Genomic DNA, 13365 nt, shown 5'->3' with positions numbered 1-13365 from the left:
ATTTTTGGGCACTTTTTATTATTTTTTTTTATCTCTGTGTCATCTCTAAAACATTCTCTTATGCATTTTAGTGCAAAATAAATTAAAGTAGGTCTTTTAATTTGCACTTATCTAATTCAACACAAATGTAAACATTTTTTTTTTTTGCATTTTTGTATTTTATAAATTTTACTTACATTTTAAACAAAATGACAAATGAAAAAAAAATTGTCTTGACATTTTTCATCTCCAATGTGTTTCTAAATCAACTCTCTTTACAAGTGCAAAATGAAAATGAAAAGGGCCTACATACTATTTTTGCATTCTTCCCACTTTTCCGAAGTTGCTGCACTGCATACGCATGATCCACGTTATCCATGGAGACGGCGTTGACCATCACCACTCTGTCATTCTCCCTGCCGGGGACAAAGACAGCAGAAAGCAGTAAGCAAAAGTGCCACTCCAACTGATCTCAGCGCAAGATGGAGCAAAGCTTGATCAGCAGCCCTGTGCGCTCATGCGTTTACATGCTAAGAAACTCCATAAGGGTGAAGAGCAGTTTTCAGCTTATTTAATAAAAAAAAGAAGAAGATATATTATATAAGAATATGATATTATTCTATAATCAAATGATTACAATTTCTGGCATAATTAGAGCATTCTGGGAAATAAATTAATTAATGTAATAAATAATGCTGTCAAACGATTAATAGCGAATAAATGCATCCAAAATAAAAGTTTTTATTTACATAATATATCTGTGTGCACTGTGCATATTTATTATGTATATATAAATACACACACATACAGTATATATTTAGAAAATATTTACATGTATATATGTATATTCATATAATTTATATTATATATAAATATATTAAATATATAAACGTAACATATTTTTTAAATATATACATGCATGTGTGTGTGTATCTATATATACATAATAAATATACACAGTTCGCACTCATATATTACGTAAACAAAAACTTTTATTTTAGATGCTTCTTTTTGTTAACAACAGCAGATTTATAAATGATTCTCATTAAGAATTTGGGAATATGTTTGTTGCACGTATCACACTGCCACATCCATGCCTTGTAAAAATTCATAAAAATGTTACTGAGCAACTGACGAGTAACACAGCACAGAATTTCCTCGCGAGCTCATGCAGCGCTGTTTGAATACATGCAATTTGTGCGTGTATTAGAAAACATAACATTCTGCAGTTTATTTACTAATTGTATGAGGCCATTTCGCGATTTCAATCATCATACAGTAACCACCCCTTCCTCTTCTCATCCGAGACATGAGATGCAGCACTAAACGGTCTCTTGCTTTCGGTGCTTGTAATGATTTTTGCGTCTTTCTCAAACCGTTTTAAATGCTTCCACATTTTATAAATTTTACTTACATTTTAAACAAAATGACAAATGAAAAAAAAATTGTCTTGACATTTTTCATCTCCAATGTGTTTCTAAATCAACTCTCTTTACAAGTGCAAAATGAAAATGAAAAGGGCCTACATACTATTTTTGCATTCTTCCCACTTTTCCGAAGTTGCTGCACTGCATACGCATGATCCACGTTATCCATGGAGACGGCGTTGACCATCACCACTCTGTCATTCTCCCTGCCGGGGACAAAGACAGCAGAAAGCGGTAAGCAAAAGTGCCACTCCAACTGATCTCAGCGCAAGATGGAGCAAAGCTTGATCAGCAGCCCTGTGCGCTCATGCGTTTACATGCTAAGAAACTCCATAAGGGTGAAGAGCAGTTTTCAGCTTATTTAATAAAAAAAAAGAAGAAGATATATTATATAAGAATATGATATTATTCTATAATCAAATGATTACAATTTCTGGCATAATTAGAGCATTCTGGGAAATAAATTAATTAATGTAATAAATAATGCTGTCAAACGATTAATAGCGAATAAATGCATCCAAAATAAAAGTTTTTATTTACATAATATATCTGTGTGCACTGTGCATATTTATTATGTATATATAAATACACACACATACAGTATATATTTAGAAAATATTTACATGTATATATGTATATTCATATAATTTATATTATATATAAATATATTAAATATATAAACGTAACATATTTTTTAAATATATACATGCATGTGTGTGTGTATCTATATATACATAATAAATATACACAGTTCGCACTCATATATTACGTAAACAAAAACTTTTATTTTAGATGCTTCTTTTTGTTAACAACAGCAGATTTATAAATGATTCTCATTAAGAATTTGGGAATATGTTTGTTGCACGTATCACACTGCCACATCCATGCCTTGTAAAAATTCATAAAAATGTTACTGAGCAACTGACGAGTAACACAGCACAGAATTTCCTCGCGAGCTCATGCAGCGCTGTTTGAATACATGCAATTTGTGCGTGTATTAGAAAACATAACATTCTGCAGTTTATTTACTAATTGTATGAGGCCATTTCGCGATTTCAATCATCATACAGTAACCACCCCTTCCTCTTCTCATCCGAGACATGAGATGCAGCACTAAACGGTCTCTTGCTTTCGGTGCTTGTAATGATTTTTGCGTCTTTCTCAAACCGTTTTAAATGCTTCCACACTGCCGACATGTTTGCTGCATTAGTGCACGCCTCTATTTGATCACGTCACGTCATTGTTCGGTACAATTGATTCAGTCTTTTCGCTTATTCTGCAGAACACCAAAAGAGCTTTTTTGTTATTTTTGGCCGAATAATTTTGGTTGCCAAACATTCGGTGCATCCCTAGAAATAACCCATAACACCTATGAGGGTAATTCCTAAAAATTATGTTTTAATACAAACTACTCTTTCAGCAATCATGATATTAACATTGAATTTCATTCGATTTGATCAAAATGTATCAAATTCAACTGGAACTGAACTGGCATTCTCATGGTAAAGAGGGTCAGAGATGATTCTTACTGCAGCAGGCCCTCGGCTGGGCCTCCCTTCAGCACATCAGATATGACGATGGACGTCTCCCCGCTCTGAAAGTGAGGGTTATCCCTCCCGCCTGAGATAGCGATCCCGAAGCCAAACCCCGGAGCCTGTGAGACACACAACGACAAGTTAACAAACAGACGAGGGGGAAACCAAAACATTCAAAACAGCCGGGAAGAGCTGGAGAGAGACAGAATGAAAAGATAAGATGGGAGATATGGGACGAGAAGAGGAGGAAGATAAATGAGGGGATGTGATGGTCAGAGAGATACAGAGAGAGGGCAGAGAAGGGCGGAGAGATAGAAAGATCCCATCACAGATATAAAGAAGAGAAAAACAATACGGACCTCAAGTCTGCAACAGTACTTAAACGAATCACTTAAACAATTTTAACAGTGATAGCTAACAGGTAATGTCAATTATTAGGTATTATAAAGTAATGTGTTGCTTTTTGAAATGACACCATGATAACACCGTGTCCTAACTACACGCGACAAGATTCTAGCGACAAGCAATTTGGGTGTCCACACTAGACGCGACGCGACAGAATCAATCAAATATCACAGCCAATCAAAAGCGTGTGTGGGCGGGCTCTCTCTGGAAGTGCACTGCACTCGCAACAAAATTTATAATCTAATTCAAAAACCTTTTTAACATCATTAAATGTACATTCTGAGTGACTGATACCATCTTTGTTATGGAATACGCTTGTTGGTTCGCATTGAGGTCACAATTTTAACGTACAGGTTTGCTTTAATTTATTTTCAAGATCTGAGGTAAACTATCTGTTGTTGCTTTCAGTATGGCTATAAAGTGAAACTTTAATGTAGATAACTGATATAATGCACAGTAGTGTAGTGTCTTCTCTTCTCAACTGTGGTCATGGTGGATCAACAGTTTGTAGTCAATGAAAACTGTCGACATGTTCATAGCTGGTCAGCAGTACAAAGGCATTGCATGGCTGCAAGGCGCTGGCTAAGCGTGTGCATCTACGCATCTTAAGAGAGGTTTCTGACCTTTCGGCGTGCACGACAAAGCCACCACACAAAAGTGACTTAACTTTCCCCAAAACATATTTAGTAACTTTTATTAGGGCGTAACCCAATAATGTAACACTGAAAATGTTTGCTCTGTTGTCCCGTGAATATTCCGAAATATCCGGACAATCTAAATTTACCTGAAATGTCTTGTTCTTGCTAAAAAGACCCCATAAAAGTGTTTGACGAGTGGTTTCTTTCGTGTTTTGAGGTATCTCCTGGATCTGGATTATGTAATCAGATTCCAAAAATTAAGCAGTCGTAATTAGAGTACATTACATTTTAAAATACATGTAATCAGACTACAGTTACTTTTTTACATGATTACGTATTATTCACACAAGTCTTTGTCATAGGCAAGGTTTTGTCTTTCAAACACATTAAAACACAAAATTATTTGATTTCTTATTTTCATGTAAAGCAGGGATTCCCATACTTTTTAATCAGCCAAACCTCTTCCACCTAATATATTTACTTGAAGTCCCCCTGAGAATTTAAAGTAACAAGTTAATAATTAAGTAACACAACCCTCTACATTGCGAGTAAATCACTCGCATATGCGACTAAATCTTACTCTGGGCGACTAAATAATATCTAACATTAGCCATTGGCTAATAAATTCTTAGATTTTACACACCAGTATGTGTGTGAGAGGCGTTCAACACAGATTTTCACTCGATAAACACGCTAACTGAGCGCTTGAGAGTTTCGCTCTCCATCAAGCGATCTGTACTATTTAGATGCACTCAATGGATCATGTCATGTACTCCATGGATGCGCAGTATGTAGCATGAAGCGCACCTATATTTGACGTACCGTAAACTAGTGTGAATTTATTAAATAAATTCAGTGCACACAGACTGAAGTAGTTTAAGTCTTTGGTTCTTTTAATTGTGATGATTTTGGCTCACATTTAACAAAACCCACCAATTCATCTCAACAAATTAGAATACTTTATAAGACCAATAAAAAAAACATTTTTAGTGAATTGTTGGCCTTCTGGAAAGTATGTTAAAGTGAGCAAAACCTGACAAAATCGGCAAAAACCTCAATTTGTGGATGTCCTTCTTTATAAAACTGTTATAAAAAATAAAGTAAACAAAGTTTTTTTTTTACTTTTGAAATTGTAAAAATGCAGAAAGTTTTCTGTGAGGGGTAGGGGTGGGTTTAGGTTAAAAAGTGTATAACTATCTGTATATAAAAACAATCGAAGTCTATGTAATGTCCCCATTAGCTAAGTAAACACACTGTGTGTGTGTGTGTGTGTGTGTGTGTGTGTGTGTGTGTGAAATAGTATATCCGTCTGGCGAGTAAACAAAAAAATTTACTAGCCAATGGCGATTATATTTCCAAGGTGTGCGTAGAGGGTTGTAATACATTTGCATGTTCTCTGTTCTTAGATATTGGTTAATTGCAAGGTAAACAAAGAGAACATGCAATGTTTTTTTATTAAGTGTTCCATTTTGATTGTTGTTGTTTTAAAAATTATTTATTTTTATTTTACAATCTTTGTTTATAATTAATTATTCACTTTTCGTTAAACTTACAAACTCCCTACAGTTTCTTTACAGATGCCAGTTTGGGAAACATTTATGTTTAATGCACTTCATGTTTTTAATAACAATGAATGACATATTTTCAATCTCTTTGTATTTTTATGTCAATATGGTACAAGATTATCCTATTTAAATCAATGTGATAAAGTCTTCTCCCAACAACATCCCCAACAATGTGATTTTTTTTGTTTGTCTTGTTCAGTTGGCAGATTTTCATACCTTGTTCTTGCTGAAAGACCCCATAAAAGTGTTTAAGTGGTTTCTTTGTTTTGATATATTTCCTATTGAAATTATCTGTGTGCCTTCATATATATTTTTGGCTTTTCCTCCAAATGCATTTAGCAACTTTTATTATGGAGTAACCCTAAATATTACAAATCAAAAACTTCTAAATAACCATACAATATACATTTACCTGAGAAGCTAAATTGTTCATAATTCTTACAAAAGTGTATTTCGTCTTGTTCCTGATTTTTTTTCCCACTTATGCATAAAGATCCTGTAAATATGTTTGATGAGTGGTTAGCCAAAAGGTAATAGTTTACATCAAACTCTGTCTTTTACTAGTCAGAGTTTGCATTTCACAAGGTCTTTAAAACAAGTGGAAATAATCTGTTAATGGAACACAATACAACACACTGTTATCATAAATAATATAAGATAACCAAGATATTCACTGACAAGTAAAAACAAGACAATATCATCTGAATGATTCTACTGTTAATTCTGGGAGATTTTTTCCTAAGAATAGAGATATTACACAGATCAAACAAAAAAGTGTTTATACTGGGATTCCAGACACAAATCAAGAGACGATTAAATTCTCACCCTGTGTAGATTTACAGTGTGCTGTTCCCATATCACTGTCTCCTCCATTGCTGCACTCTGTATTGAGAGAAAGAAAAAAAACGAAAGAAGGAGATTAATAGAGAAAAACACAAATCGCTAGATTACCATCAACAAGTTTAATTGGTTCCATTCCCACCCGGCTTAAAGGATGCGGATGCATTCATAAAACCAAGCGGGTTACACACACTGTAATGTCTTTGAAGGAGTCTCAGCGCTTAACATCCGTAAAAGCATTCAGAAATCCTCCATAGTGTGTAAATGATCTTCCTACACGTTATGTAACAGACAAGAAAACAACAAAGGTGGTGCAATCCCATGCTATAGGCTTGAGGAGAAGAAAGGACTGGGAAAACGTCTCTGCTGTCATCCACCGAAGCCACCTGAGGTGCTCAAGCACTGATTTATTCATTTAATTCTCCATGGCTTCTGCAATGCAGTCGCTACGAATAGCAGATTCACACAGTCACAGCAACAACGCCAACGCCGCACCAATTGTGCTCTTATAGATCATAAGATCACTGGGAAAAACCGTCACAATCTAATCACACGTATCTGTGTGCAAGCGATAATGGCTGTTACTGCAAAATAAACAGCAGCAGGGTGAAGCGGAGGGTTTAGATGTGAGTTTCATGGTTTAAACTGTAAGCATGAAGGATTGGGGGGTTGTAGCTCTAGCTAGAAACTGTGCCACCCACTCAATCACGCCCATGGCAAGACCTCAAGTGAGGAAATCCATGAAGGATGAGGAATGTCAGCGGTGTCAGGACCGGAGACAGCACCTGGCAGGATATCCACCACTTCTCTCACACACACACACACACACACACACACACACACACACAGACACACGTCTGGTCAGCTATCCTTGTGGGGACATTCCATAGGCATAATGGTTTTTATACTGTACTACTGTACAAATCTATTGCCCTACACCTAAACCTACCCCTCACAGGAAACTTTCTGCATTTTTACTTTCTCAAAAAAAACTCATTCTGTATGATTTATAAGCTTTTGTACCCCTGGGGACCACAATTTAGGTCCCCACCGTGACACGAGTCCCCATGAGTCTGTGTTTATTCAGGTTTAAGTCCCCACCAGGATATATAAACCAGTACACACACACACACACACACACACACACACACTCATCTATTAATAGCGATTCTTCACTCTCTCCTCATACAAGATTCTTCATTTCAATCTGTCAAGTGATCAACAAGACCACGTATAATATCCCTGAACATTTGTTAAAACTTCAACCTAAACTTAGTGCTGGGCGGTATAACCAAAAATTTATATCATGGTATTTTTCAAAAATCATACCGGTTTCACGGTATATGATAGGGTTGTGACGGTGAGGAAATTTTCCCACTGGTTAATCAACGTGTGACAACACCGGTAATACCGGTATCACCGCGGGGGCGGGGGCGGGGGCGTTCCCTCTTTTCCTCGCTTTCCTTCGCGTTGAAATAGCTTGTAAAAGCAGCGTGCACATTTTACTTTCACTTTCAAATAGCGGCAATTTGGCGTAAAGCAAATGAACATTTTTAGTTTGTTTGAATTTCCCCTCTTTTCCTCACTTTCCTTTGCTTTTAAATGGCTAAAAAGGACTTTGTGCATTTTACTTTCACTTTTGAATTAGCAGCAGTTTGGCGTCAATTGCTTGAATGCAACAACAAAATACAACGTCAAACTCACTTTAGCCTATATATAAAACATAGGACTTTTATTACCAAAACAAATAAAAATACACCATGCTATAGGGCAGGCTATGCCTAATGTAAAATAACAAATAACTTGCATAAAGTTTAAATAGGTATACAAACTGGAAATAGGCTAAGTAAACATGTATAATATATAACCAAATAAATAAGAAATGTAGAACGTTTATTAGCAAAACGAGTAAGAAAGCTTGGAGGCACGGCATACACCTTGATGTAAAAAAAACAAACAAATAAACACAGTTTACACAGTTTAACACAGTTTAAGTAAAGTAAAAATCAGCAAACAATGTGGAACCAATTAAATAAGAAACGAATGTTTAAAAAAACTTCCAAAATCATCTTAGATAAACAGCAAAAGTCAACAGGCTTTTCAAAATCCAAAATACTGCCAAACAGGCGCTTTTGCATTTCGTTTTGAAACAAAATCATCCGCCATCGTCTTGTCTGTCTCACCCCACTCTTCTTGTCAGTCAGCTTGACTCACTCTCCTCACTTGAAATTAAATCTGATCTGTGATGCGACTGTCGGGTTGACAGTGGGGGTCGGTGCTGCGGTGGGCAAGTGACATAGACGGTGATAGTGGTGTTAAGCCGCAACACCGGTTATCGCAAGCATAGTATATGGCGGTATTTTTTTTTTCATGCATGACTGGGTGTTAACCCCATTTTCTACTGATTGAGAGAGGAAATACTGCAGTCGATTGACTTAAGCCCTATTCGGACGGTAATAGTTTCTCATTTACAAGGGGTAGTTGGTGATTTTAATGCTGTCCGAATCCAGGATGTCTGTGTTTTTCCTCACACCACCCCCGTAAAACCCCCCCGCCAAATTACCTACTGTTTTATGACAAACACCTAGGTCGTGTGGTAATTTAATTGTCATCCGGATCCACATTTCTGAGTTTACGAGAAGAAATCGATTCAAAATTCAGTGTTTAAACCCTTTTTGTGCACTCCCGAACACTGTAAGGTAACGTTGTACTTCGGTGTAATTTGCATTCATATTTATTTCTGAAATGCTGAAAAGTATTTAAAAGAACAATACTTCATAACTGCTCCACCACAGCGTCTGAGAGCAGAAAGAGAAGAAAAGCACGTAAACATTCGAAATGGGTCTTTATTGTGGCAGCAGCAGGTATGCAATACAATTTTAAAATGTGTATTATTATAAATAATATAGATATATATTTCGTATAATTATATACAACTATAGTGCGTCTATTTTCCTATTTTTAAACAGGAGATTTAAATGATAAAATAATAAATAAAATATTATAAAATATGCTTGGAATAATAAGAATACATTTTACATAATAATAAGTATTTTAAAATAAATTTTACACAATAATAAGAATACATTTGTAAATAAAATACATTTTAATTACAGCAGACAATCATGTGACTGGCCACGTGAGCAGCGCGTTCCCAGGTTTGTAGGATCACAGAACTCGCTCCTCCACTGTGAATAAATCGCCATCCGAATCCATGAGTTGATATGTAAATTTATTTGTACAGACGTCCATATGAGAAACAATTACCATCCGAATCGGGCTTTAGAATGCTATATTTTACTGTCATGATGAGTGAATATTGTAGAAAAATTCCACACTAAATAGTGACTAAACACGACCCATTAATGCATGTTATCCAGGAGTCACTCATTTATAATCTGATAAAATCAACATGCATCTACACTAAAGAGTGGCTATGTGGTGGTTTTGGCTACATTACTTTTTTGTCTCATGCAGCGCACTGCCTGCTATGGAAGCCCATTTCTGCCACAAAATAAAAAAATAAAACAAGGTAATTGCGACTTTTTAATCTCGCAATTCTGACTTTATAACACGCAATTGCGAGTTATAAAGTCAGAATTGCGAGATATAAACTCACAATTTCGAGAAAAAAAGTCAGAATTGTGCATATAAAGTTGCAATTCTGAGTTTATATCTCTCAATTATGACTTTTTTTCTCAGAATTGCGCGTTATAAAAGTCAGAATTGCGAGATTAAAAAGTCGCAATTACCTTGTTTTATTTTTTATTTTGTGGCGGAAACGGGATTCCATAGCCTGCGTCTGAGTAACAAACTAAAAAAAAGAAACAAAAAAGTGCATAATATTAACAGACAAACTATATTTAGATTTATAATTCCAAACAGTCAGTAAGCAACATTTACTGATGAGTCTGCTGCGGTACAGTCAACTGAATGCGCTGCTTCTCTGCCACTCACTGCACAGAACAGACGCCGAGAGAGGCGATACTGCACCGGGACAGTCAGACCTCGCGCTGGAGGGGCAGCACTGCAGACATCTTCCAACTGAACCATAGCTAAGGTTTATCCAAAAAAGTCACTAGATTTGTCAGTATGTATATTGTATGGGGGAAAAAAGCCGCTAAAAGGGTCTGAAAGTCGCTGAAGTGTGGATATTGTGGATGAGTTCTTCTGTTATCACGTTCTACAGCTTCAGTTCCAGAACTTTCATGCTTAGTAACACATACAGCTGTGTCCTCACCACAGTGCACCAGTGAAAAGAGACCCCTCTCAAGCAGTGTCGCGTTCCAAACGTTGTTTAAACGACATACACCGGTATTGTGGTGCTTTAAAAATTTATATCATAAGAAAAATAAACACCGGTATTCGTTGGCCCAGCACAACCTAAACTTACAAGGATGTTTATTTACTTTATGTTTTGGGAGGGACAAAAACAATCTTTGAGTGTAAATAAGTAATATTGACTCACAAAGTTAAAATGAGTAATAATAATAATAAATTCTCCTGTCAACTGATTCCAATTAGACTTAAAAAGTTAGTTTTTTTTATTAAAACTTAAATATACTAAAACTCTAGATAAATGAACTAAACGAACAACAAAACATTAAGAAAGGAAAAAATATTTTCTAATATTAAAAATAATATTCTAATACTAAACATTTAGTATTATAAACACCATTATATAAAAAGAGTTACTTATACACTTACAGTTTTATTTACATATTATAGAACTTAATTTTTTATTTGTTTCTATTTTGACATTTAGATTTATTTTTATTTCGGTTTTAGCTTTGGTAATTTTAGTACTCCAAACTGCTAATTATTTTAATTAGTTGCAAAGGTCATATTTCTCTGATATTTCATATTTCTTTGAATCAGCTATAGATTACATTCAGTTTTTCAATTATTACGTCTAAAAAGATTTTTATCTACTAAATATTACTTCAATTATTACTTCTAAAAAAAGGTAATACTGAAAATGAGTCGCTAAAAATATTTTACAATATTACTGCTCAATTGTATTTAAAATCAAATTAAATGTGTGTGTGTGTGTGTGTGTACACACATATATACATATATTATACACAATATATATATTCATACTTCAGTTGTATTTCAGCTTTATTTTAATTAACTTACTTTAGTTTTATGAATGATAACAACAACGCTGTATAAAATATACAGTAATAAACAGCATTAACAACATTATTTACTTTATCAATAAATTATTATAAAAGCCTAATGGCTCAAATATGAGAGACAAAAATTCTGACTATAATTCAGGCTTTACATTATTAAATTATACCAATCATCAATAGGATTTATAATTTTCAACATGCAAAAGTAAGGCGTATATGTCTGCAAATCCACAGGTACAGTATGCTGGGACGAGGAGCTTTGGATGTGTAAATAGAGGAGGTTTTTGCAACAAATGGAAACAGTCATGAGAGGTTGATGGCCTTCTTTGTGCAGCCCGAACGATCGGCTCCTGACCTCATAGTGATAGAGGAAGGATGAATGACGTCCCCGTGTCACATCGTCACGAGCCGAGAGATCAAGTCTCAGTCCATCCGTCTTGCTGCCTTTGACCTCGCAGATAATAACTCGGGTCTCGTCCGCTTCACGGCTCTGAGCTCTCTTCACATCGGGCCCGTCTCAATCCGCACACATCTTGTTAGCGCACAGCTAGTTAAACAGATCTACTATGCCCTGACAGCAAGAGTTATGGTTATCGGTCTTTTGCCAAGGCTAAAAAAACGACTGTAACTCAACCGCACTCTGATCCCTTTAATCTCAACCACGTTTTATAAAGCACCCATGAATGAATTCTGAAGATCAAGCAGTTTTGGTTCGACTTGCACACTAACCTGGCCACTCTGTGGCGTCTACAGAGTCACTTTGTGGTCTATTATTCACCATCCATATCTGTAGTCTATCAGGACAGGTTGAAAATGCCGTTTCCTTTGGGAAGATCTGACGCTCCTCACCATATCTCACTTTGAATGCCAAACAAGCCCTGTTGGACGATTATAGTGTAATGAAACATGACTGATGGGACTAGGAATTAATATAAAACCCAGAGCAAGAAATAATAGGGAGGGAGAAAAGAGAGAGAATCCGAGGGCAGTGCGTTGTGGGAAATGTGCTGACCTAGGGGACATTTACTGCAAGCTCAACCCTTCACCTGTGCCCTGCATGGCAATGAGGAGCTGCTGGGATCGATCTGTGCTATTAACATATCCTGCATCTCTCCGAGGCTTGTTAAAGCCACAGCTACTCTCAGTGGGATAGTGGTGCACAAAAACATAAGCTAGACATAACTATACTAAAAATGAATGACTTTTGTTTGGTTAGATGCCATATAAATTTTTTGTGATGCAAATAAACATGAGGCCAGCTAGTCAACTCAACTATAACCTAGAAGCAGTGCTCAAAAGAGGATGAATTTGGAGTTGCAATTTCTCCAAGAAGGTTTTAGCATGGAAAGATAAACGTTAAAAATAGACACTTTTAGAAAAGTTATGCAAAAGCGTCACTTACATTCTGGTTTGCGCCATCCAGCTGTTCATTTGATTAGTGTAACTGGATGGCCAGTTAGTTCAAATTGATTTTGTTGCGGATTCAAGCTGTCAATAAAGTTACAGTAGACAAAAATACAATAAGGCTGCACTGAAATTAATATTCTGGATCAGCTGATTACAATTATTATTATTATTACCATTAGGCTTGCCACGATAGATGGTGCTAACGGTTATACCGCAACACCGGTTACGTCACTTGCCCACCGCGTCACCGACCCCCCACAGTCGTTTAGATTTTTTATAGTAATAAAAATAATTTAGTTCAGTAAAAGAACAGACACTACAATTAAAAACTGAACGCGGCTGCTCAATGCAGTTGAACGACAACTGCATCACAGATCAGATTTAATTTCTCCAGTGAGGAGAGTGAGTCGAGCTGACTGACAAGAAGAGTG

General features: G+C 35.9%; 1 protein-coding gene across 10 annotated transcripts in view; it reads right to left on the bottom strand.

Annotated features, from left to right (window-relative positions):
- tjp1b (tight junction protein 1b) overlaps nucleotides 1–13365 on the bottom strand; it is a 139139-nt gene that overhangs the window by 36589 nt on the left and 89185 nt on the right. For 9 of the 10 annotated variants that reach the window (XM_016277724.1, XM_016277727.1, XM_016277728.1 and 6 more), the window contains 3 exons: nucleotides 6375–6431; nucleotides 2936–3060; nucleotides 1510–1612 (listed from right to left, as the gene is read on the bottom strand). In XM_016277724.1, coding sequence (XP_016133210.1) covers nucleotides 1510–1612; nucleotides 2936–3060; nucleotides 6375–6431 — 285 coding nt within the window. Of the gene's footprint in view, nucleotides 1–292; nucleotides 394–1509; nucleotides 1613–2935; nucleotides 3061–6374; nucleotides 6432–13365 lie in introns of those variants that run through there. The other variant, XM_016277732.1, reaches the window with a different exon arrangement.

This window comes from Sinocyclocheilus grahami, unplaced genomic scaffold, assembly GCF_001515645.1.
Source record: "Sinocyclocheilus grahami isolate Dianchi unplaced genomic scaffold, SAMN03320097.WGS_v1.1 scaffold115.1, whole genome shotgun sequence".
Lineage (NCBI taxonomy): Eukaryota > Metazoa > Chordata > Actinopteri > Cypriniformes > Cyprinidae > Sinocyclocheilus > Sinocyclocheilus grahami.
This window is presented reverse-complemented; position numbering and strand designations above follow the sequence as displayed.